The following is a 24,452-nucleotide window of genomic DNA, read 5'->3' as shown; positions in this document are numbered from 1 at the left end:
CCCCCCCACCCATATTATTAAGCAATCTTAGGAATGTTAATTTATTACCAGGCGGCCTCTAACCTCCAAATTCAGCATCAGCTGCAAAAAAAAAAGCGAAAATACGGAAGAAATAAACCTTTAATAATGCATAATACCCATCATAAATCTTATTTCAACCAGAGATGCCTTCACTGTGCCTGGGAAATTTAGATTACATTATTTGACTTCGGCTCACTAACAAGTGAGCACAAACTGTGAGAGTAATATACCAAAAAAACCTCCTGTCACATGTTTAAAAAGGTCTTGGATGATCTGCAACCGGATTATTAAAACGCGTTTGATTACTGCAACAACTGAACGAATGATCGAGAAAAGTGAAGATGTCAATTATTTCCGTAGTATTCATGAATGCATCATACTTGTCGGTCGCAACGTCAGAAATCCAGCGACCAATGAGTAGTTGAAACGAAGACTTGGTGAGTGACGTATACAGGAAGCGAAACAGATTTCAAAAGTGTTTCAATGTACCGATTTTTATTGTTTATTTCTTCCACAAATCCTCATTTTACCGAGTAAAGCTATGCAGACGTGGAGTCTCGTATCAATTTGCGTGTTGCTTGCCATTATTGCGAGATGGGGAGTTTCGCTAAATTCATATTCAGGTAGGAAAATTGTGGAGGTCGGCGTTTAAACACTACTTTCCCTTGGTACAGTGCTGTTTATACTAGTCAAAACAATGCTCTCAATTTGTTTTAACCTTATTAGAGTGACTCTTTCGGTAGTTAGCGTCCGCTCAGTGATTTAAAAACGTGTTAGCGCGGGTGTGTTGTGTGGTGGCCATTCGTTCATGATGCAAGCTTCATGGTATTCACTCTGACGGCTCAATGATTTTCCACCAGGGGCGGGGAAACCTCCCATGTTCGGCGATTATGAAGCTCAGAGGCACTGGCAAGAAGTGACCTACAACCTCCCCATTCAGGAATGGTCAGTCTAGCACCTCCACGTGTTTATTCACAGGACCTGTTTGTAGTAACTGGGTCTTATTACAGGTCATGGATTTGAGAAATGTACTGTGACACTCAAGACGCACATTACTGACATGTGTTGTCCCTGCTCTTGTGTCCAGCTTACTACAAGTTTGAGATGGATTGATGTGCGAAATGTTAAATACGGATAACATCAACAACAGTTTTTCCTATATACAGTACACGCTACATTGCTTATGTTGTATGAAACAGTTTTGTTGATGAAACTATGTGACCTTTCTGCTCCCCAGGTACTTCAATACTACAAACAATGACTTGAACTACTGGGGTCTTGACTATCCTCCCCTCACTGCTTACCACAGCTGGATCTGTGCTTATATGTAAGCCATTTGGATTATTTAAAAAGGATCTTTCACATAATATTTGAATGTTAATTTAGGAGAGAGACAGAACAAGAGTGAGCATACCATGGGAGAAATGTTAAGGTATAGTGATGTAATAACACAGCTGCCCACTTTTAGGAACTAATAAAGTTAAGTATTTGTACATTTTCTGTGAGGAAAAAGAAAAAAAAATCTAAATATATGCTTTGTTGTTTCTGCAGAGCCAAAACAATAAACCCTGAATGGGTGGAACTCCACAAGTCCAGAGGTTATGAAAGTACACAGCACAAGCTATTCATGAGAACTACAGGTACTGTAACTATGAGAGGTGGAAGAAAAAGAAAAGCATTCATAATCCATGTCTACTTCATATTTACAGCAACGTTTGTGGTTATACCTGCTTAGATATTATGCCCAAATCACTGTAATCATTCACATCATTGTATACCCATGGACCTTTTCTGTTATTTTGTACAATGTAAATTTGAGATCATGCAGTCTGTATTTTTTTCTTTTTGTTTCAGTGTTAGTTGCAGATTTGTTGATATACATCCCTGCGGTGGTTTTATACTGTTTATACCTGACTGATGGATCCTCTAAGAAAAAGGTCAGAGACGAGCTGAGCATGAAATGATTAGTTTTCAGTTAAAGACCCAGACCAGCCCATTTTCTCTCAGTCTGGGAACCCACCCTTATTAAAACAGATTACAGCACTAGACCTCCAAATTGGGAAATTATGGCGTCATTATTGTAAGTTAATCTGGTTATATGATGTTATTACATTTCCAAGAAGTTATTACAGTTCAGCTGGTCTTCATACATTTACAGTGCAGTCAATTTGAAGGGATCATTTCTAATGTTTTGACGGTGTCTTATATTATCAAACAGTGAAAGAGGAATAGTAGTTAAACAAGCTTCTCACAGGATTTGATTTTAAAAGGTTGTGTTTTTACTGCTGCGTTGAATTAAAATGTCTGCCCTTTTCCCTTTTTAGGTTTCCGTTATGTTCTGCTTTCTACTGTACCCAGGATTAATTCTCATTGACTACGGACATTTCCAGTATCCTTTATGCACACGTGCATTCCTATTATAAATTGTATTCTTGTAATTTATAAGTACCATTAAGGTTGTTCTGAATGTAATTAAATTGAATGTAATATGAAATAATGACCTACAAAGGATTCACACTTAAAAGCTCCAATCATAATAAAGTGTAGTGAGTTATATTTAAATGCATTGCTCAAAACAATTAAAGGAACACTAAAACAGATCAAATCTCAGTGGGAAAAAATCATGCTGGATATCTATAACTGATATGGACTGGGTCATGTGTTAGGAGTGAAATTTGTGCTCCTTGCACAAAGGAGCAGACACTGGCCCTGCTGGTCGGTTAAGGACCTACGGTGCTGTCCAGCTCTCCTAGAGTATCTGCTTGTCTCCTGGAATCTCCTCCATGCTCTTGAGACTGTGCTGGGAGACAGCAAACTTTATGGCATATTGATGTGCTGTCCTGCAGGACTTGGATTACTTGTGCAACCTCTGTAGGGTCCAGGTATCACCTCACCCGCGAGTAGTGATACTGTCCCTAGGCACATACAAAACTAGGGGGAAAAAATAATCTCAGTGACCTGTAAAACCTTTCCTGTTTTGGGGGTTGTCTCATTGTTGCCCCTCTAGTGCACCTGTTGTTAATTTCATTAACACTAAAGCAACTGAATTAACAACCCCTCTTCTACTTAACTGACCAAATCAATATCCCAGAAGTTTAACTGATTTGATGCTGTACTCTGATTAAAAAGTGTTTCTTTCATTTTTCAGCACTGTATATATTTGCAGCATCTTTTGAGTTTAGTTCACTGAGAAGCAGAGATGTAAGCATTTAAAATATTTTAACAACATAAAAATATAAATTTATTTCACTGACTTATGTAACACAACTTAAAAAAAAAAAGACAACAAAACCCAGCTTGTCCCATAGGGCAGATTTAGCACCACAGCATATCTATGGAAACACTTAACAGCTGATCCTAGGATGGATGTGGAATTTCTGCATTCTTTACTATTCCGATTTCCTACATACAGTAGGTTCAATAGGATTAAAAACATTTGTTGTTCTGTCTTATAACAATAGATTTACAAAAACAGTTTGAAGAGATGAAGAGCGCACCAGCTAACCAGGCTGTTATTATTGTTATTCAGCCACCGCTAAATACAACAATGAAAAGCTGACAATGTGCACACTATGCAGCAGAACTGACCTTAGGATCAGCAGCTATTTTCTGGATCGCTTGTTATACATCCGCAACATTAAGTTGTTTAGCTCCAGAAAACTTGCCCTTCCAGACCAAAATTAACCTTAACAGTATCAGGTACAACGGAGTGAGCCTGGGTTTTGCCCTGTGGGGGATTCTGGCTTTGGGTCTGGGCTGGGATGTGTTGGGCTCCATGGCTTTCTCTCTGGCTCTCAACTACAAACAGATGGAGCTGTACCATGCTTTGCCTTTCTTCTGTTACCTTCTGGGAAAGTGCATCAAAACGGGCCTGATGGGCCGAGGGTGAGTCTTATTATTTCCTTCCATAATGAAGATGATTGTTTTTTGCATTGACGCATAGTCCAGATGTTCATCTCCAACCTCACCCACAATTTTAGCACTAATTAGATAATAGTGTGATTCTTAGTATGATTCAAGGGTCTACTTGGGGTCCATTTTTCTTGGCCTTCAGACAATAATTCTGATTGCCAGACAGGACAGGCAAAAAAAAGAAGAAGATAATAGTATGATTCAAATACTGTAAGCTAAAATGATGAGAATAGTTACTTAACAAATCCCAATGTTGTGCATTAAAGCAATTTCCAATATTTTAGGTGTTTTCTATGTGTAATACATTTCCTTATGTTGGTAAACAGCCTGTTATCAACAGGATTTTCTGAAAGGGTTACATATAGAATAAAGAAATGTTCTGTTTTGTACGGGTATACTTATGACTTTTAATTTTTGTACCTGTATTATAATCAGTCCAGTCTTTTTGGGCCACTTAAAATGTCTCGGTAGAGCTGTGGTGTTATTTTTGTTGCAGTATCTGCTGCCCTCTTGGCCAGATCTCTCTTAAAAAATATTTAAGGGTGAAACTGATTTTAGCTTCTATCTTGTAACGAGACTGTTCTTTCTGGCTCAAAATGGCTTGATATCATTAATAAGTGATATGTTTGACAGATCATAGCCCAACAAGTTATTTACAGCAGTTATGGGGAATTGTTTTATGTCAAATATCGTAAATTACTTTTTGGAAGACAATCAATTTTAAGCACAACACTGGTAAGCATTTTAGCGTGCTGGTGGTAACATAAAGTTCACAGTGCTACTATGTGAAAGAAAAGCAACAGCATTTAAAAACAAACAAACAAAAAAAACCAATATTGTTTACTGGGATTGTATTTACGGTGCTTAACAATTTTTTAGATGTAAGGTTTATGTCATAGCTGCCCAAAATTAACAGTATTGGTAATTACCAAAACATTTTTTTTTTTCGCTAGAACACGTGCAAGCCCTTTAAACGAAATTATATTTTAAATGCTATATTATGCTATAATTAGTGTTTTTATCCATGAATTTTTAAAATTTACTGTTTAACAAAAAAAAGCACATTATTGTTTTTTGATTAATATGCCAAATTGCACTTACTCATTGACATTACTCACGAGAAAGATAAGTTTCAGTTTTTGAATGTTACACTTGATTAATTTCTAAATTCTTAGAGAAGTTCAATGTGCCGACTCAAATTTGGGTATAAAAACCTGTATGTAGTTTGTTGTTTTCCTAATAAGTAACAATATATTTATTTTAGTTTTAAACAGGTGATTTAATAAATTTGTTGAGCACTGTACTTTTGTTCATTAAACTTAAAAAGCAATCAAATAAGGTAACACAGAAGACTCTTTGGCTTTCCAGTTTACAGATGGATCACATTTATATATATGTGTGCATACTTGCCTTTCCCCCACACGCTGCGATCAGTGATGCCCTTCACTAGAGCCGAATGCAAAATGTCTCAGGAGGACTTATAGTGATGACTGTGAAATCCTGAATGTTCAAGTCTACATTTGTTGCTTGTACTCTGTGATCACTGTGCACACATGTTTCAACAGAATGCCCACACTAGATATGTAATGTCAGTGTATAAGATAGCAGTGTCCTCAGGAGTGTCACAGAATGACTGAGGTAATCAGATTGGATGCTGTTACTAGTGTGTCCAGTGTCTGTTTATCTAGTAACAATGTACCAAGGGCATTTAGTAGCAAATGGAGAGCTGGATTAGAAGGCCCGGGGGGAAGATATGTCCAGATGACACTCTGGCCATGCCCAAACTCCTCAGCTATGCCTGTGTGTGCAACTTAACCAGCAGCTTCACAGTTACAGCTGACAAGATATCCTGACCTACACTGAACACTTTCAGCTGATGCATGGCTTTCACTGCATTCCTCAACACAAGGGTCAAAGCCCAAATTTAGGACTTGCACACAGTATGTGTGAACTGTTTTCACAGAAAATTTTAAAGTAAATACTAAAGCATCTGGGGGAAAGTGATTATAGGAAGTGGGGAAAGTATTAGTAATTGCTTGTTTTCATTAGTTCATTATTTATGACATATGTTTATTTACTCTCCTTTCATGTAGGCTTTTCTTGCTGGTGAGGGTTGGTGTAACAGTGTTGGCGACTTTTGCCCTCTGCTGGTTGCCCTTCCTGGCTGAACCCAGCCAGGCCATGCAGGTGGTCAGGAGGATTTTTCCCGTGGCTCGGGGTCTGTTTGAGGTAATGTGTGGTTCCTTAAATAAAAGGTTTACCAAAAAAACACATCTGACAAGCATAATATTAAAAAGAAAACATGTATGCTTTTGTCATAACAACATCTGCATTCTATTTACACTATACCTGCTTCTCTTAAGCAGTGTTATTAGAAATGATAGTATACATTTTCATTGCTATGCAGATGATACCTGACTTTATCTATCCAAGCCAGAACTCACATTAATTAGTTAAACTGCAGGAACATCTTAAATCCATAAAGATTTCTGCTTATAAATTCAGATAAAACTGAGGTTATTTTACTAAAAATCTTAGAGACTTGGTTTCTAACTAGTGTGGACGGTATTACCTTGGTCTGAAATGACACTATGAGGAATCTTGGAGCTGTTTTTCACCCGGATATATCCTTCAATGTGCATACTAAAAAATATTTAGGACTGCTTTCTTGCATTTTTGCAAAAATATCTCTAAAATTCTAAACATCCTGTCACAGGGTGATGCTGAAAACGTAGTTTATGCATTTATTATTGGTTGGTTCTAAAAAAATCCCTTAAACATTTATCCAAAATAGTATTATTGTAGGGAGGTTACTGTTGTTATGATTTTGCACTATATAAATAATATAGAGCTGAAACTAATACGAGCCGTGTTAATCTTGAATTGAGTTTTTTAACTGAAAATGGGAAGACAGCAATTAATTTAATCAAGTATAATACAATTCCAAGTACAACCAGTGACATGTAATAAGAAGGGATGTATTTTGACTTTAAAAATTTCCATTGTGGGTTAAGCCAGCGTGGATGCAGATATGTTTCTGTTTTATCAAATCAAATTACTGTGATCAATATCAGCAACTTCACATCTTATGATCACTGGTAAACGACTTCTCTTTGTTTCCTATTAAAGGATTTACTGGTCAGATGTTTTGTGTATCCCTGCTTGAGTGCGATCAGTCAAGATTCTGCGTTTTCTAAGGAGTGACATCTTTTCTAAGAAACCTAATTTCATGGTGTTCTACTGTTTTGAGCATTAAGCTGTTACCAATGTTAGAAACAACACACACGGCACTACTCTGCTATTGCACTGGTTCCATACTCACAGCATGGCGAAATACCCTTCCATCCACTAGCGCTTAGCCGCTTGGAAACAGATACCCTGCAGGATCAAAGAAAACAGTGGAATAAAACTGTGAAAGGTCAGGAGATCAGTTTCAGTCTATCTCCGGGAGGTGTTGGGGTTTGGGGTGTACAGTAGGAGGATAGAGATAAATCTCACTAATTTATGACCCGGTTGTTTTCGCCACCTCGTAGCACAGCCATGTTCTAGCCATACGAACCAAGGAGTCTGGTGGACGCAACACTTGAAGGCATATCAGAGCACGTCGGACAGCTGCTTTCACCTACTGACTACGTCTTCGGAAAACAGACACATAAGCGTATGTTTGACTGTTTTGCAAGAACTAACGTACATGTTTGATATACCGTGGTCACCCACTTATAGCCTGGTCACTGGAATATGATATTAATTAAAAAAGTAAAGTGATGATGGCAAACAAGAATACTTGAAACACCTCCACAGTCACAGTGATGAAAGCTGCTGAGTTGAAGTAACTGCGTGCGTGTGACTGACAGCTCGGAGGCCAAGCTTTGCGGCTCTCGTTTCTGAAACCCTGTAACCCCCTCTTGTCCCGGTTCCTGAGGTGGAACCCACCACAAGGTGTCACGGATGTGAGAAGTAATTGAAAATTCTGCCGGGGGAGCGGCTGGCATCGAGCACCGCGGCAGTATTTGTTCAACGAAATGGTTCAAACATAATACACAGGGTGTGAGAGACACTATGCTCGCCTGTGACGACAGCACGAAGGGGGCTGCTGGGGGCAAGTTGTCCTGAACTAATTGTGAAATTGTGCACGTAAGCAGACGCCTCGGACAAGGGGACGGGGCGAGAAGGGGCGGTGGGGAAGAAGAGGGCTGGTGACTGGTGGTCCCGGTGGCTTCTGGGAGGGAGCAGTTGTAAGTTTACCCACTGAGCTGCATTCTGGCGTCTCACATTGCTGCCTGCACACAAAAATGGCACCAAATGCTTCTCCCTGTGAAATTCCATGCTAGTTTATAGGTGAAGGGGGCTGCACCGCTCTCGCTCAGCCCACCCTGACATTCATGTGTTGCCTGCTGCACTGCTGTAACAGTTATTTGGAGCAATGAGCCAGAAAGGAAGGACAGAGGGATTGGGCTGAGAAAACACAGCACTGGACGGCCCTGTGCTGCTGACTACGTTGCCATTAAGATCGGCACAGCTGTGCAGCCAGCAGCTGTAGAACAGAAGAGAGGGAAGAGGCCAGAAATAGATTTTCTAGATAGAATCACACAGTGAAAACATCCACAGCCTCTATGATGTGTGATATCATGGCGCACACTGGTGGCTTTGGCCTCGATATCCCTGCACAACTGCTTAAGCACTTAAATCAGCTGAAGCACACACAATGAGCTCCTCATCTGATATCAGCTTTAAACCGCAAGTACTTTTCAGCTGGTATTAAAGAGGAAGCTTCACGCATACCGTGTACTGTATCGTATATCTAATTTCAGTCATCTTAGAAATGAGGCACATTATTAACAATACAAAAGTGACACTAATATGAGAAATTGCACGACTTTTGATTAATAATGATAATAGTAAATAATATAAATGTTTACATGCTTATTTTTTCCATAACTTCCTCTGGATTCAGCCTCCCAACAATGAGAATTTGCTACTTCTTTTTTGTTTCATATATATATATATATATATATATATATATATATATATTACATTTGATAGCTGTATTTTGGATTATAGTTTAAAAACATCCATTCATGATCGAAATTATGTCTTCACTTTACCAATGCCTGACATTTATCAGCAAAGCAACAAATCAAAAAGATAACAGCTATTGTCAGAAAATAGAATTCAAAGAAAGGTATTGGCTTTTTTCCCCAATATATCGACTTCATCAAACTTGATCCCAAAACCCCAAGGTTACAAATAAGCCCCATGCTTTTCCTGACAGGAGAGAAAATGTATGATGGAGGGTTATGAATAAACGTCATCCCACAGAGGAATTTTGTTACACTTTCTGAGAAGGAATAATTCCTTAGAGTAATTAATTCTTTGTGTTTCCTGCCATTTTCTATTTGACCAAGGTGTGTGTGTGTGTGTGTACAGGATAAAGTGGCCAACACATGGTGCAGCCTGAACACCCTGATAAAGATCAGATCCATTTTGTCAGGTGACTCTCAGCTCTACCTCAGGTGATCCCTCTATCTGTTTAACAAGTTTCACTTTGTTTTCTTTTCTCTGTTGTACTGTGCTATACCCCCCCCCCCCCACACACACACACACAGTTCCTCTCTCTCTCCCTTTGTTTGATTTTTTTCCTCACTCCTTTCATTTCCTGAAAAAAACCAAGCTTAAAGACAGTGATCCAGTGGTTGGAAGTAAGGTCATCACTTACATCTCACGGGAACTTTTGAACATAAAGTTATTGATCTCTTTGTGTGGTGACAAACAGCCGAGAAATATTGAAAAGAAAAATGTCCGACTCAATCGATGTGACAGCGAGGTGTTTTGTTTTTTTTTTTTGTTGAAGCATAATTATGGATCTTGTCTGCAAATGTAATTCTAATGTAGGTATGAAAGAGAAGCTGATTCTCCGCATACATTAGAAGTTATCTTGACCAAAAGTTGGGGTCCTGTGCAGCCACGCTTAGAAAAACCTTTTGCAACAGTTGCGTCGTGGTGGAGCCTGCTTAAATAACCCAGCACGCTAAATTTAGGAGTCCTGCGTTTGCAGCATGGACACGTTTCTGCCAGACTGCTAAGTCTGGGGATCAAGTTAGACTTCTTTTACTGTCGTGCATTTGAAACAAATGAAAAACAGTGCTGTCTTTATGGCGCACTGGGTGGATTGCTAAATGCTCTGCTGTGGGTGTACATAAAATGAATCAGCAGTGTAAAGTCCTACAGCTCCATCCAGACAGCAAATGCCCTACACATAACACACGAGTAGCACACTTGCTTTCATACACGATAAATATCCACTTACAGGTCTGCCATTACTCTTGTGTATATTGTACATGTACACTTCTTTCTGTCTTCTATGATTTGTAGTTTAGTTAGTTGACACCTCAAACTAACTCGCAGCCTGACCATTCAGCACATTTATACACACTGACTCCAACACGTTTTTTTCTCACGCTTCTACCCCCAGAAGGTGACAATTGAGGGTTACTGCCTGGTAACCCTAAGCAGGGGCCATTATTTTGGTCCCTTACGGCACTGCACACAACTTGGTTACAGATCAGAGGGCTGTCTAAAAAGAACTGTGGCATGAACTGAGTGTTAAATGCTGATATTCATACAGTGCCAATTAATGAAAACAAATCGTGCTGTTTTTATGTATTTTGTTGCCTTGGTAAAATAATATATTAGGAAAGTCTTTATGAAAAACTTTTCCATGCATCCATGTCCACTCAGTTCATAAGACTTGCATACAAACCTTGAAATGTCATGCAAGTGCAATTGAGAATAACATTGCCTACATAGCACAGGTGATACTGTTTTGTTTTTTCCTTCAGTAACTTCATCTTCCATCTTCATTTGTTTTTCAGTCTTACCTGCACTCTTCTGGCGGTTCTACCTTCCTGTATCAGGCTATTAACAAAACCAACCTTCTGGCACTTTAAACTGGCTTTGGTGAGTGTTTTTGGCATTCAGCATTTTTAAGCCAGTGAGATTTATCATACATAAGTATCATGTTTAATTTAACAAACCCAGTTTCTTTTTTGAGAAGACGATCTCGAATATGTTTCTCTTCTTTCCCTTTGTAATAAAAAGTATAACATTAAATATAGCAGTTTTACTGATAGCCCCAATGTCACTTTAAGGTCAATTCATCCCTGGCGTTCTTCCTCTTCTCCTTTCAAGTCCATGAGAAGTCCATCCTTTTGGCTGCCTTGTAAGTACAAAGAAGATAATTGTAACTTCTTGAGGTTTGTCTCATTGGGTGACAAATGTAAATGGTACTTTCTCTGTCTTGTAGCGATATCTGAAATATTCATGAGTATAGATTTAATTTCTACTCACAAAGGAGCCATTCGCCTTGTCAAATCTCAGATTATGTCGTACAGAATTCTAATGGTTTCAAATCATGTTCGCTTTGTAAAAATGACGTCATCCTCCTGCTGTACCCCCAGATTTCTTTTTAAGTACCGAGAAGTTATTCACCTCTGTCATCACAGATAGGAACCCTGCTTCCACTGCCATGATTTGTGCTGTGTCAGAGCTGGGTCATATTTAACAGGGTGAAAGCAGCACTAAAAGAAGTGAGATGTGTGTGTGTGTGTGTGTGTGTGTGTGTGTGTGTGTGTGTGTGTGCGTGCTTCATTATCATTTACCTCCATATGTAGAAAGCTGTTGGTGGGGTGAAAAGCCTGGGATAGATTTGACAGCGAGGGATTTGGTTCCTAGATCTGGGCTCATCTATTAATCTAGATTAGGGTAGATTGTTGCTTTATTAACTATTGAGTTATATCTCCCACCTGTCCTCCTGAATCAATCAGTAATACATGTCCAGGGATTAGGAAAGAATGGTAGGCGGCAGCTCGGGGTGTTGTTTGCGCAGGATCAATTATTGGGCTGTAACAGGATCACCGAAGAGCACTGACTGTAATTATGGGATCGGGGACTGATGGAAAGTGCCCCACTTTGAGCAGCGTGTACAATTTGCACTGAAGCGAGCTAGCAAGTTCAATTAGCAGCAGGCTTAAACGCATATGAACACAGATGCACGCGCATGTGACGCATGCGGTCATAAATTTATCATTGCAACTTCTTGGCAAAACATTGGCAGTTCTTCAAATGAAAATAGATAACTTAGCTAAAGTGTAAAAGATGTATTCTCGAATGAAATAATGTGGTACAGCAAAGGCTTGTAAATACTTGTAAGTGGATGTTTGATCAGCTCAGTAGCTTTAATATTCTTTTCACTCTAGTCTTGTCTAATCGCAAAAGTCACGGCAGTCTATTTAATATTGAGTACATCTGAATTTCTTTTTCTAGGCCTGCCTGTCTCCTGCTGAATGACCTCCCTTTGATGGCCCTTTGGTTCCTACAGGCCTCGACATTCAGGTAAGAAGGAAAGTCTTTTGAAATTACTGACAACACACAAAAGTTGGAAGATTAACAAATAAAAACAGGCTATCTGTTGTTAGATTTGTTTCTAAATCTTATTTACTGCAACTTGGATAATAGAATAATAGAGTTATGTAATTATAGTTATTTTTATGATGGGAAAAAGTTCAGCAATTATAATTGCTTTAAAATGTCCCGTTTGATTTGCTTGCATTTAAATCTGGTGTCCCGCTGTTGGGTGCTGTGTCTCCTTCATTTCTTTTACTTTGTTTTCTATCTCTTATTTAATGAGAAACATAAAAAAATGAACCTGAAAAGTTAAACGGTGTGCTGTGTGGGTTGGAGCTAAGCACCATGAATGGAAAACACAAGTAGTGCTGCAAATGCTCCATCTAACTTTCACCAGCTGTTGTTAAATTCTTCCGGCAGCACTAATTGTTGTGCGTGTGGTTTAGTATAAGGATATCTGGGGATTACACTGCATAGTCTGCATGCCTGCTGTCTAAGTGTGTGTTGTGTAGGGACAGGAGGTCATTCTGTAGCTGCTCCCCTGTACAGTCTGCCTTGGACTTTCACATTATCTGCATCCTCTCCAGACTAATTTAAAAAAGAAAGAAAATACATCTTTTGTTAGCAGAATTGGCTGAATGGATGGTCAAGCATGACCACTTTACGGCCACTGAATGCAGCCAGTCAGTGTAAATGGAGGAAGTGTTAAACATTTATCTACTGAATAGAAGTTTTTTTGTTTGAGTCCAAATCTGAATAAGTAGTTTTTTGTCTGGGGAAAGGTTTTTATAAGCTGGGGCGTTGTGTGATTCACTGTGAGTCAACTGTTGTTCTTGCCCATGCTCCTCTACTAAACTAAGATAAGCTCCTCGTGAATTACAGAGCCATCTCTCCCTGGGAGATGCATGCACATACAGGCCTGCAGGATAAAAACTGTTTGGCTTACTGCTGCACTTAACAAACTTTGCACTCAACTTAATGATGTTTATGGGTGTGAAACTCTATCGTGCTCTCCATCAGCTGTAGGATCAAACTTGATATATTTCCAACAATCGTTTAAAAATCTGATGTTGTCCCTTTTCATTTCAGTTCAGTTTAATTTCATTTACTTTAATTTAATTGCATTTTATTTCTATAGCACCAAATTTACAAGAACAGTTGCTTTGTATTGTAAGGTCACCATAATACAGAGAAAACCCCAAGACTCAGATGAACGCTACGAGCAAGCGCTTGGTGACTGTGGGAAGGAAAAGCTCCCTTTTAACAGGAAGGAACCTCCAGCAGAACCAGGCTCAGGGAGGGCCAAGCATCTGCCACGACTGGTTCGGGGTGAGAGGAGGAAGACGGGACAAAAGACACACTGTACCAATGTGTATAAATGTCCAGCTGTACCTTGCATGTAAAGGCAATACTGCAATAGCTGTAATATCTTCATGATATAAGAATCACATGTGATTCTTGCTTTTGGGGCTATATTACATTGAACTAACCAAAGACATCAGCGTGAGTTCATGCCCATCCTCAGAACTTTTCTGTCTTTATACAGGTGCAAATATTTTTCTTTGTAGAGATACAAAGATGCCAAGAATGAAAAAGAATGTGAGACTGGGGGGTGCTTTTGGTGCTCTTCACTTTGTATTCGTGTATTGGAGCAGGACCATCGAGAGACATGATGCTCATTTTGGTCTGAACTACACACCTGTGAATTTTCATAGCTAGATTTTGCTATTGCTATGTGTGCAGTAGGTCCTGCTACAGTAGTTGAAACTGATTCTGCCATGACAGCACACAGACAGGCTTAAAATGTAATAAAATCTGCTATGCTTGTCCTTTTCCTGTCTCTGTGTGCAGCATGCTTCCTTTGTTCCTGAAGGACGGCCTGCTGGTGCCCTACATTGTGACCTCTTTGGGCTTCCTCTTCTTCAGCATTTATTTACTGTCTGCACTGGATCACTGTTCAGAGGATAAACTGAGACTGGGAGCTTACAACAAGCTGTTTTATTGGGTACCGAAGATGGACCTGGCCTTTATAGTGAGATGGAAGGTCGGTATTGAAGTGCAGTTATAATAATACACATTATAGTTCCAAATATTCACTGATTTGTTTGTTTGCACATCAAAAGAAACCATGCATCTATGAAATCTTGTAACTGTTTCACATTTACTCAAGAACTGTTTTTGAGTACGCTTAGGGGTTCTTCCAGTGTAAGGCCTGATTTAGATGGCCTCTGTAGGGAATCTTTGTAAAGCATGCGAAGCAGTCTACAATGTAACTGACATTGTTGGCAGCATTTATGTTTGTGCAATGTGACGTGTTAATTAGCATGTGAGCTTGCCCAGTCCATTTGTTTCTACCAGCCAATAGAAAGAAATGAACTGCTGGAGCTTTTTCCCCTCCTGGGTCTCGACTTTTTGTTATGGCCATTTTTTTTTCATAGGTAGACATATTTTTCTTTCAGGTTTTTCCATTTCTTTCTACATTCCCTCACATCTATGGCGACAGTCCTTATTCCTTATATTGAGACGATGATTGTTATGCTTTCGCTAATTTTTTAAAAAACTGCGTATGCGAAAATGCACAGGAGGAATTGATCGTACTGAACAGGTCAATCAAAATAGTTGCCTGCTCCATCGACGTGGCGTGTAGTTACATTTCCATATCAGGTGCATGTCAGGTTACACTGAGGGTTTCAGAGCGGTTTGCAGTAACGTAGCTACAGTGCAGATTTCTCACTGAAGCATAAATCCCAATAAGATTCTTCGACCTTCTAGTTCACTACATATTTCACACTCACACATTTCAGTTATAGTTACAAATTGCTTGAATGCACTTATTTCATTAAAATATGATTCACTGTTACCAGTTGTACTAAATAGTAGTGTGAAGAATTAAAATCCAGATATTAAATCAAAGTTAGTAAATGTCAGTTTGTTAAGTCAAACAGCATTGATTTTGGCTGTGTGTGGTGCTGTCCCACAGAAGGGGTTAACATTTATAATTATGGCTGCTGTTTTAGTTTGTTGCTAATAAAGGTTATTAAAGGTCATTCAGATTAAATTAGACTTTGACCCAAATACAGACTTCGCACAAGAAAAAGCAGGTATAACTCCAGCACGCTTTATCTTTTAAGTGTGGTTTCGTTAATGTTGTGTGCTTGCTTATAATAAGGGCTCGGCTTTGCAGCTGGCAAACAAAGACAAAGACACGTTTTCTCTGTTACATAGTGGGTGGAGGATGTACAGATGATACATTTGTAGTAAGAAGAGTGCTGATATCAGGGTCCCAGTGGCACTACACCATTAAATTGCACTAAATTGCAACTGTGTGAGAAGACATGCCCGACTGTATAAATAAATATCATGTGCTGGTGTAAGCTGTGTAAGCTGTCCAGGGATGAACGCTGCTGCCAACCAAAGAATTATTTATCGCTTATTTAAGTTTCCATAGCGTCTGAAGTGGCTTCTCTGCCGACCCCTTAGCGACAGGGGCACTGGTGGGGTGTCAGAGATTAGGAGAAGGTGTCTTTTTATAGCACGTGTCATTAACACAGGTTTGCCTAGATATATTTATTTACACAAGCAGCATAAATAGCGAGCCCCAATGATGGGGATAAGGTTTCATGGGTTTTGGGCGGTTGGCAGGCACGAGGTGCTTCCTGCACCTCACAGACTGATCTTTGGGTCATAAACCGCAAGCAGATAGATGAATGATGTGACGCTCACCATCACATCTGTTTGCAAATCTGTAACGAGATAAAAAGCAGTGACCGTACCTTGAAGAAAAAAAATTGAATTTGCTGTAATATGATATTGCAGGCCTCGTTTCTTTATAGCACCTCTCAAGTGACTAATTTGATGTCTGTCACTTAGTTATAAATATTCAATGTCATATGAGCTCTATTTTAAATTAAATTACTAGTTTGATGTTATGTGCATAGTTAGTGTTAAGGGTAAAGTCAACAGTTTATAGCCCGGGGTAATCAGTTTTTACAAGTTTCTAAATGAAAAAATTCATTCATTAAATTTATTTTAAGAGTTCTCGGCATAAAAATTTTTGACTAAAGGCTGTTATTTTGATGAATACAGTTGTAAAAGATATTTGTGTCACAGCGATATATTTTTAAGCCAAGCTCCACAAATGTTTTCCAAATATTTTGATCAGTTCTTAAATTTTTGCCACGGAGATCCCATCTTTGACCAAAGGCACAAAGTTACGCTTGTTTCCTCACATAAGTGTCTTTTGTCCTGTTTCCCTCCCCCGGCCCCCCAACTGGTCCCAACACGTGGCTGCTCCTGCTTGGTTCTGCTGGAGGTTTCTTCCTGTTAAAAGGGAGTTTTTCCTTCCCACTGTCTCCAAATGCTTGCTCACAGAGACTCATCTTTTACTCTAATATTGTAGGGTCTTTACCTTACAATATAAAGGACCTTGAAAGAGGTTTTCAGGGTAAATGAAGGCACTGGCTAAGTAACTAACTTAGTAGGTGAACTTGTTTTGTTAGACTAGCATGAGATGCTTCCTTTTATGTTGTAAAGCAGTACGTAATCCACAGTTTTTTCTGAGCCTCTGTGCTGTTTATTATGATATCAGCATTTTGCATGGTCTTGTGACTCCCAGTCTCATTTCAATGAGCCAACAATCACACTGCCTTTATCTCTTACAGTTCTACATCAGCATTGCAGCCATGGTTGGCCTGAGCATCGCGGCCGCAGTTCTGATCGCTCCGCCCCATCTGCCCGACTTGTTCCCAGTCTTAGTATCTACTACAGCTTTCCTGCATTTTTTGGGAACTTTTATACATTTCAACGTGGTTCAGTTCAGTGAGCCTCCCAGCAGAAAGAGCCAGAAGAAGAGCAACTAAGTCACACCACAGGTGAAGGCGTTGATCTGATTTTACACAAGTGAAGTCAACCTTACCCACTGAGGTATATCTGCTTTTAAAGTGCATGAGGCCTTTTACCCATGCCTTTGTGTACAAAATACAAAATAACACAAGTGCTTATTAAAGAATTGGATAAATGGCATTTCAGAAGAATTGTGACATGAAATGAAAGGAAATTGTGGTATTTTTCAATGTGGACCAATGAATTTAGTGCAATTCAAAGACAAATCTTCCTTGTTGTCAAGGTCACGAAATGTAATTTGGCTAAAAATGATGTAGGTTCATGTGAAATTAACCTACCTTGTTGAATTATTTGCTCAGACTACTCATAAATTACAAAAAAAATACACAATTCCTGGCTAACCTGGCATTGTATGGCCTATACTGACTTATAGGCCTGTATGCCTTGGCCACAGGAGGTAGACACAATAACATAAACACCTGTTGTAATGTTTCCTTTACATGGGGACCAGAAGTGTTGGTCTAATTTTATGGCAACTATTGACACCAAAGTTTGTGGTCATGTGTAATCATATTATGAACAGTTTCTGTTATTTTATCCACATTATGTCCTTGAGGTGGTGGTAAAGATGCACCTGATGTGCTGCACTCAGGCCTGCCAATGCTGGTATCCACCCATTCATGTGAACTTTTTATTGAAGTTCATCGAACTGTGTTTTCACTGTACATTTTTGCCTAACATTAAAGCTGTTTTGTACAAATGTAGTTTTTGCGAAAATAAATCAGATTTACCAGCATCCTAAAAATGAACATCCGCTTTATTGCCACAGTGTTCAATGACTTGATTCAAAGCAGCTTCGTATAAACTGTCTACATTAAGCATGTTGCGTGCTAAATCACCCCTAAAGGTCTGGCAGAGAGAGAACCAATTATTGGACAGAAATTATATCTTTCTGAGCCTTTACTCAACATCATTAAATATTCATTACGAGCCCTTGATACTACAAGTGTCCTGCACAAAAGACCCGTACATTTAAAACAAAACCAGTGACGGGAGAGGCCTTAAAATAAGGATGATGGAAGGTGACATATCTGAACATAATGCTATAAAGTTGAAATACCACAGAAAAAGGTACAAGCAATTTCTATATCCAATCTCTCTGCCAGTTAATGACGGGCATAAAAAAATCCATTACAACTATAAATGTTATCAGGTCAGCCAGGGTTGCCTGTGCATCTGAGGCTCCGGGCTGGCGGCCAATAAAGGGACAAATAGGAGCCCAAGATCTGAGTTAATAGTTACTACAATGGGGCGTGAACACAAGGGGCCAATTAGTGGTGGTGTGAAAGGTGTTGGCTTGCTCTTTTTTATAACATTTGCTTATTTTTTTAAATTATTTAAAAAGAATCATTCTTCTTTCCCCCAAAGCCCAAAGAATAAGAAACAAAGAAACAAACATTCAAACACTCACAATAACAATAAGACAAAGAAAACCAAATAAAAGCTTGGCACAAAAAAAATATTCTGGTATTGATGGAGTCTGGCAGAGTAGATATGAAGAATATTGGATAAGTAAGTTAATATTATCATAACAGATAAACAGAATTGTAAGTAAGATAAAACAGTAAAATACATTTCAACAAAACAGCTCATTCAGAACCGTTTCAGTTTCATTTATTAAGATGAATTGACTTTAATCAAATAGAGTGACTTCATTTTGTTGTGATAACTCTGATATTTCATTTAAATGATTAGCTCATTCACCAAGCAAAAACCTAAACCTAAAATTCTTGCTTCTCTGTGGAAAAAAAGACAAAAATAAAACCACCTGCTAAATATTGTCCACCTCATGCTTAACGAGCTCTAGCCCGGAAAGTCTCCACAAATTGTCTTTGGGTGTCCTGTGGTTACCCAGATATTTTAATTACTGAAAGTTTTGAAGCGTTGCCTTCTTGGGTTGCACTTTCTTTTACAGATGCTTACTTGGACTGTGATAAAGGGGAAGCGGAGGCCAAAGCAACACTGAGCTTCTTTGATACGTTCCTCAGACAATTCCTTTACAGATTTTGCAGTGTAACAAGCTGAGAGAGGCCACTGTCATACATGCCAGGACCTAAAATGTCCCGGCTCGATATTGCAGTCTTACCCAGGTAGATGACACACACAGAGCTGTCCACATGCTGTAAAATGAAATACATCTTCTCACATTGTTTCATGGTCCAGTTCAGCATTACTGACCGCTGCATGCCGAGAACACCACACAGTACTTTCTGTTTTGGAGATCCAGCCATCTATCATTCGCAGATTTGCTCTTGTAAACACACTGCACTATGGGTGATCGTATTCCCAGTAACAAGCGGTAATAATGAAATATAACTCTCACTGCATCAACCGGCTGTCTTGTGCGACTCTTGCAACTCCTTTGAGACAGATTTAGTTTGCGCTTGTAAAGTCACGCACAAATATCGCATTCGACAATTTCAGACTGCGAGACGGGATTTAAGTTCAGGTTCTCCCAGCGTTTCAAAAAGTTAAAATACACAGTAGTAAGTATTTTCAAGCCACAGTAAAAAAAATAAGGCTCTATCATCATCATGTTATTGAATACGTATCCAGAATACTCTTTACCCTTTTACTGTGGCTTTGACTTTTAGTGTGGCATGCAATAGATGTCAAGCTTTGTGTTGTGAAATTTAAAAAAATATCTCCCTTTAGATCTAACATCAATTTTTTAACCTTGTCAAAAGAGGAGCTCACAGTTTCAAGTGCCCCACCTTCAGTGAGAAATAGTACAGGTATGAGATTGTTTGTAATGTGTCAGGACTGGGGGGGGTATTCAAAGCACCACAGATCCTTCTACCAATCTCCAAAGGGGCCTGTGTGAAAACATTAGTTTTGTTTATGGGTGTGCTGGCTTTGTCCTTCACGTGGCCTCTATGGGTGATAAAGTGAGAGTTACACGATCCACTTTAGGCAGAAATAGGAAATGTTGCTGCGAGCACCAGCTGTTGCTTAGGTCGGCTCGGGCAGCGAGAGGCCTCGGCCTTCCCAGGCACTGCCAAATAAAGAGACTACTGTGCTGTGTAAGACAGTTTGCCCTCCTCCACCCTCTACCCCCCCTCGCCACATTTACTTTTCAAAGGTGTTAAACTGCGCAGGTGTGGAGGATTGCATACATAGTTTTACCCATAAAGGGGATGAGGGTTGCCATCTGAAGAACATTATTTGCACAGCGTTGCAGCATTGTGGTTAATGTAGGATCAACATTTGTCAGCTGCCAGACAGAGGCTCCGGAGGAGAGACGGGGTGGGGGTTTGGGGGGGTGGTGGTGGTCTAACATGTCAAAGGATTCGCTCCTACCGTTCCAGACACTCTCCCACAAATGAATGACGGCTTCCAAGACATCTCAGCCACACAACTGACAGCGCAGATTCCACATTCATCTCCTGCCTTATCTCCGTGGGATCATACGCACAAGAGGTGAAGAGCAATTCCATTAGCTGTCAACAGCCGAGATGCCTCGCTAACAAAAACCTGGGGAGTATGGGAGAGGAAAACATGATTGTAACCCCTCTGGCACTCAGTGATATTGCACACAATGTAACAGTCGCTGTCAAAACTGAATGTTCACAAAGAAGAGAGTTTACCAGGTGGTGTGTTTTGCATTCCCAATGCTATCGGTTAACAAACCAAGATGTACACATGGCCGTGGTTCTGTCAGCTTTTACATTACATCCAAAATTAGAGTTGAAGGGGGATTAGTGTATGCTGGGACATAGCTGATTTCCTAAAAATGTAGGAGCAATCTCTCATCTTGTCATAAAACTGAAAGGAGAAGTGATTAAATCTGAAATCAAACATTTACAGATGGGTAAAAGTTTACAATTAGATGCCAATTTTTCAGTAATCTGAGCTGTAACTGAGGCTATACCACCGGTGTGAAGATCTGAAAGAGCAAACACAAAAATAACCTCAAGAAAACCATAACTGGAAGTCGTTAATTGATGGTAACTTGCCATCCCCTGAGCATTATACTCATCTATGATGATGAAAAGGACCGCTTCCTCGGCCTTTATATATTTCACAGAAGCATGGAAGTGTATTTTTGCTTTTTGCTTCCTGAGATAAAATGGCAATGGCACTTACTAAATCAGGAATCGCATCGGATAAAATTGCATACTCTGCAATCCAAGGTGTCGATCGAAGACCACCGGCTTCGGTTGGGCCAAAACAGTCTAATATACAACTCTCCCTCTTTGATTGCAAGTATGTGTTCAATCAGAAAGCATAAAACTCCTGGTGGGTAGGTGGCATCTGTCCATGAGCTGACTGATGTGCCACAGCTTGGGAGCGGCCCGCGACCTGCGACACAGCCCCCATCGTTTTTATGACATCTTAAGGAATCTTCTTTTTAATACAGCCCATTACTGCCGACATACAAATCTTCCCCCCACCCCCCCCCCCCCACCCCCCCCCACCCGGTGTGGCCCCATCTACGGTCTGATCAATTTTTACACTGCTGAGCTGCACCCTTTCCCCCTCATTTTGTCATCTCAAAATTCATATTATATAGGACTTCCTTATGGGGAAAAAGTGCAATAAAAATACGTCACCACACCGAAGATGTGCACAAGTCAGTACCTGACTGTTACTGAAAATCTTGGGAGAAAATAAAATTTGTTTCTGCAGTAAGCAGAACTGTTTAAATGTTATTTATTTTTATGTGGCTAAGAAAATATATTGTGAAGTGCAGCATTGATTTAGAACATAACCGTGTCTCGATACGGGTTGGAGGGGCTGAATTTATGAATCCTTTGCACAACTCCTTTAATTGAATTTTCCAAATCTCTCACCACACACAAATAATCAATACCTACTGCAGAGGGAAACTTGCCTCAGAATTATTAGGGCCTTTCTTTTTCAATTTTGTAGTCATCAGCACATACAGGCGCTGCGGGTATTTGTAATGCCGCGACTGGGCCCAGAGGATTTATGCCCGCCTCAAGCCTGATTGCTTACCGAATGTGACTTCTTTAGAATGCTTACTGAAACTTTTGTTAACCTTAAAGGACAGTCGTAAGCGCTTCTTAGTGCTGTACTTTTTGTGTGAGGAACAAAGTAGTTTATCACTGCAGTCAGGCAGGAAATGACAAAAGGGCCAAAAGAAAGAAACAAGTAGCCAAAGGAAGGGAAGAAACAAAGGTTTAAATATAGGTGGTGGAGGTGCTACGGGCTTGAGCTGGGAACAAGGTAAGTGTGCATGGGTGCAGAGTCTAACCATGAAGAAAGGGCTGGTTTTAATATGTTTGCTATGCCATGCAATACTCTGACATGCAGACATTAAACAAAGCTACTAACAGGCAGTTGTAAAAGTAGGAATATGTAACTTTTAAGAAATAGATAAGAAAAGTCCATGCATATCTTTACTACCTTTACTAAGTCAGACCTCACTGTGTTCCTGACCTTACCAAGATAGCTGCAGGCTTTCTGACTCTCCTTTGCTTGTGTTTTGTGTACCATTATCTCATAACTCTTATAGCTACAGTGCCTATACTTTAGCAAAATTTGCAAAGTTTAGCTTAAAACAGTCAATTTTTTCCAACAACAAGTGTTGCAACAAATGCAGCAAGATGACATCTTTTCTTTCTAATAATATAGTAGCTTTCTCCAGTTTTCTGAAATTGTGAAACACTGAAACAACAAACTCTTAACTGGCAAAGGAAAAAAAAGTGCGCTTTCAAAAAGGCAAAGACAAGAACCAAAGTAAAACCTCCACCAAGGCAGCTCACTCTCTGGACTGTATTAACTGAATAGTATATAGTCATTTTGTTTCCTTTGTCCCTGTTTACTTTTATTACACAAACATTCTGTAAAAGCAGATAATGAATGATAAGTAATGATTTGTATATAACTCACCATGAGTATCTTAAGCTTATTATATAACATTATACTGACGAGGCAGCTTATTCTCTTTCTCTTGATGGCACTTTCTTTAAAGATAAAACGCAGTTTTGGGTCGACTTGAAAGAAAATCAGATATGAAATGTAAATGTCAGAGGTCAAATGTGATCACGTGTGGCGAAAGTTTTAAAGACAAAGAAGATTTTATTAAAGTTTGACCTGATTTTACCTCAAAGAAGAGGTCAGAGGTCCAAAGTAAAGTGATATTTAGACTCCCCATGTATCATTCCCTATATGCCTATATGTCTTCAATACAAACAACAGCAGTTAAAACAGAGTTTTGAATTGCTCTTATAATTCAATAGATTAATCTATTGAATTATAAGGCTTTTTGCCCATTTTTGAATAATAAATCATTGAGCTGACCTTGAAGACTTTAATGAATTTAAGCCAAAATTAATGGATTGCTAACATGACCCCACTCTACACCCCTGCAAAGTTTAATCAGATTTCATTCAAAACTTTTTGAGCTTTCATCTTTACAGACAGAAAAAATCTCCAATCTCTGTTGTCTAAAGACTTGAATAAAGCACGTACAATGAATGAACTAATGATCGTTCACTTAAGTCAAATCCCTTATTTTCCAGTGATGATAGTGCAGTCCAATTTAAAATCTGTATCTGGATACAATAGGTACTGAGTCTGTTAGTGGAAAACAGTCTATTACAACTGTCCCTGAACCAGTATTTACTCCATATGCTGACTACGTGCTAATAAATACTTACATAATAATGCACAACAGGGCAAATAAAAATGCATAGGCTAGATAATCCTACATAATAATCCTACATCTGCTAAACACTCAGCCTTTTACAGTGTGTGTGGGACGCTTTGCACCTTTGTATTCAGCACAGGAGCCAATAGGATGTAAATGTCATATCAGTGTATCTGAACAAACATTTTACACCAGAGCTGAATCATGCTCGAGATACCGTCAGCATCATCTGTCTGGATTTCATGCTCCCAGCAGATGTAGACGAAGCTTTTTAGTATCTTTGAATAACAGTTTGTTTGCTTAAAAATGTGTGTCTCGGTGCACATAGAGGGCCAATTCTCTCCTACAGCTATCTGCCTTGACATTGTGAAGTCTGTTGTTGTAAGGAGGTTTATGCAAAGCTGATAAATTTCACGGCACCACCATGTGACAAAAAATGTGACATTCCTGAGGTGTGGATCCACAATGTATCATGTATGTTCAGCTCGCTCACCGGAACTAATTAAAATAATTTCTAACAACCTTATCGGAAAACAAGCTTGCTTCCTGACAATGCCTGCTATTCATTTTCCACAAATGCTCATTGTGCGATTGAATC

The 24,452-nt window shown here is 39.4% G+C and overlaps 1 protein-coding gene across 1 annotated transcript; it reads left to right on the top strand.

Moving 5' to 3' along the window:
• Positions 1-447: 447 nt before the first annotated feature.
• On the top strand, positions 448-20,466 carry alg6 (ALG6 alpha-1,3-glucosyltransferase). The gene is made up of 14 exons (XM_085138516.1): positions 448-644; positions 882-966; positions 1,259-1,348; positions 1,573-1,661; positions 1,876-1,958; positions 2,346-2,410; positions 3,721-3,906; positions 6,027-6,162; positions 9,361-9,446; positions 10,806-10,890; positions 11,082-11,152; positions 12,256-12,324; positions 14,188-14,380; positions 16,998-20,466. The coding sequence occupies exons 1-14, from the start codon at positions 563-565 to the stop codon at positions 17,193-17,195; spliced, it is 1,518 nt and encodes a 505-aa protein (XP_084994642.1). The 5' UTR covers positions 448-562; the 3' UTR covers positions 17,196-20,466.
• Positions 20,467-24,452: the final 3,986 nt, after the last annotated feature.

This window comes from Neolamprologus multifasciatus, chromosome 17, assembly GCF_963576455.1.
Source record: "Neolamprologus multifasciatus chromosome 17, fNeoMul1.2, whole genome shotgun sequence".
NCBI classification, from domain to species: domain Eukaryota; kingdom Metazoa; phylum Chordata; class Actinopteri; order Cichliformes; family Cichlidae; genus Neolamprologus; species Neolamprologus multifasciatus.
The sequence above is the reverse complement of the archived record's forward strand: the minus strand, read 5'-3'. Positions and strand labels throughout refer to the sequence as shown.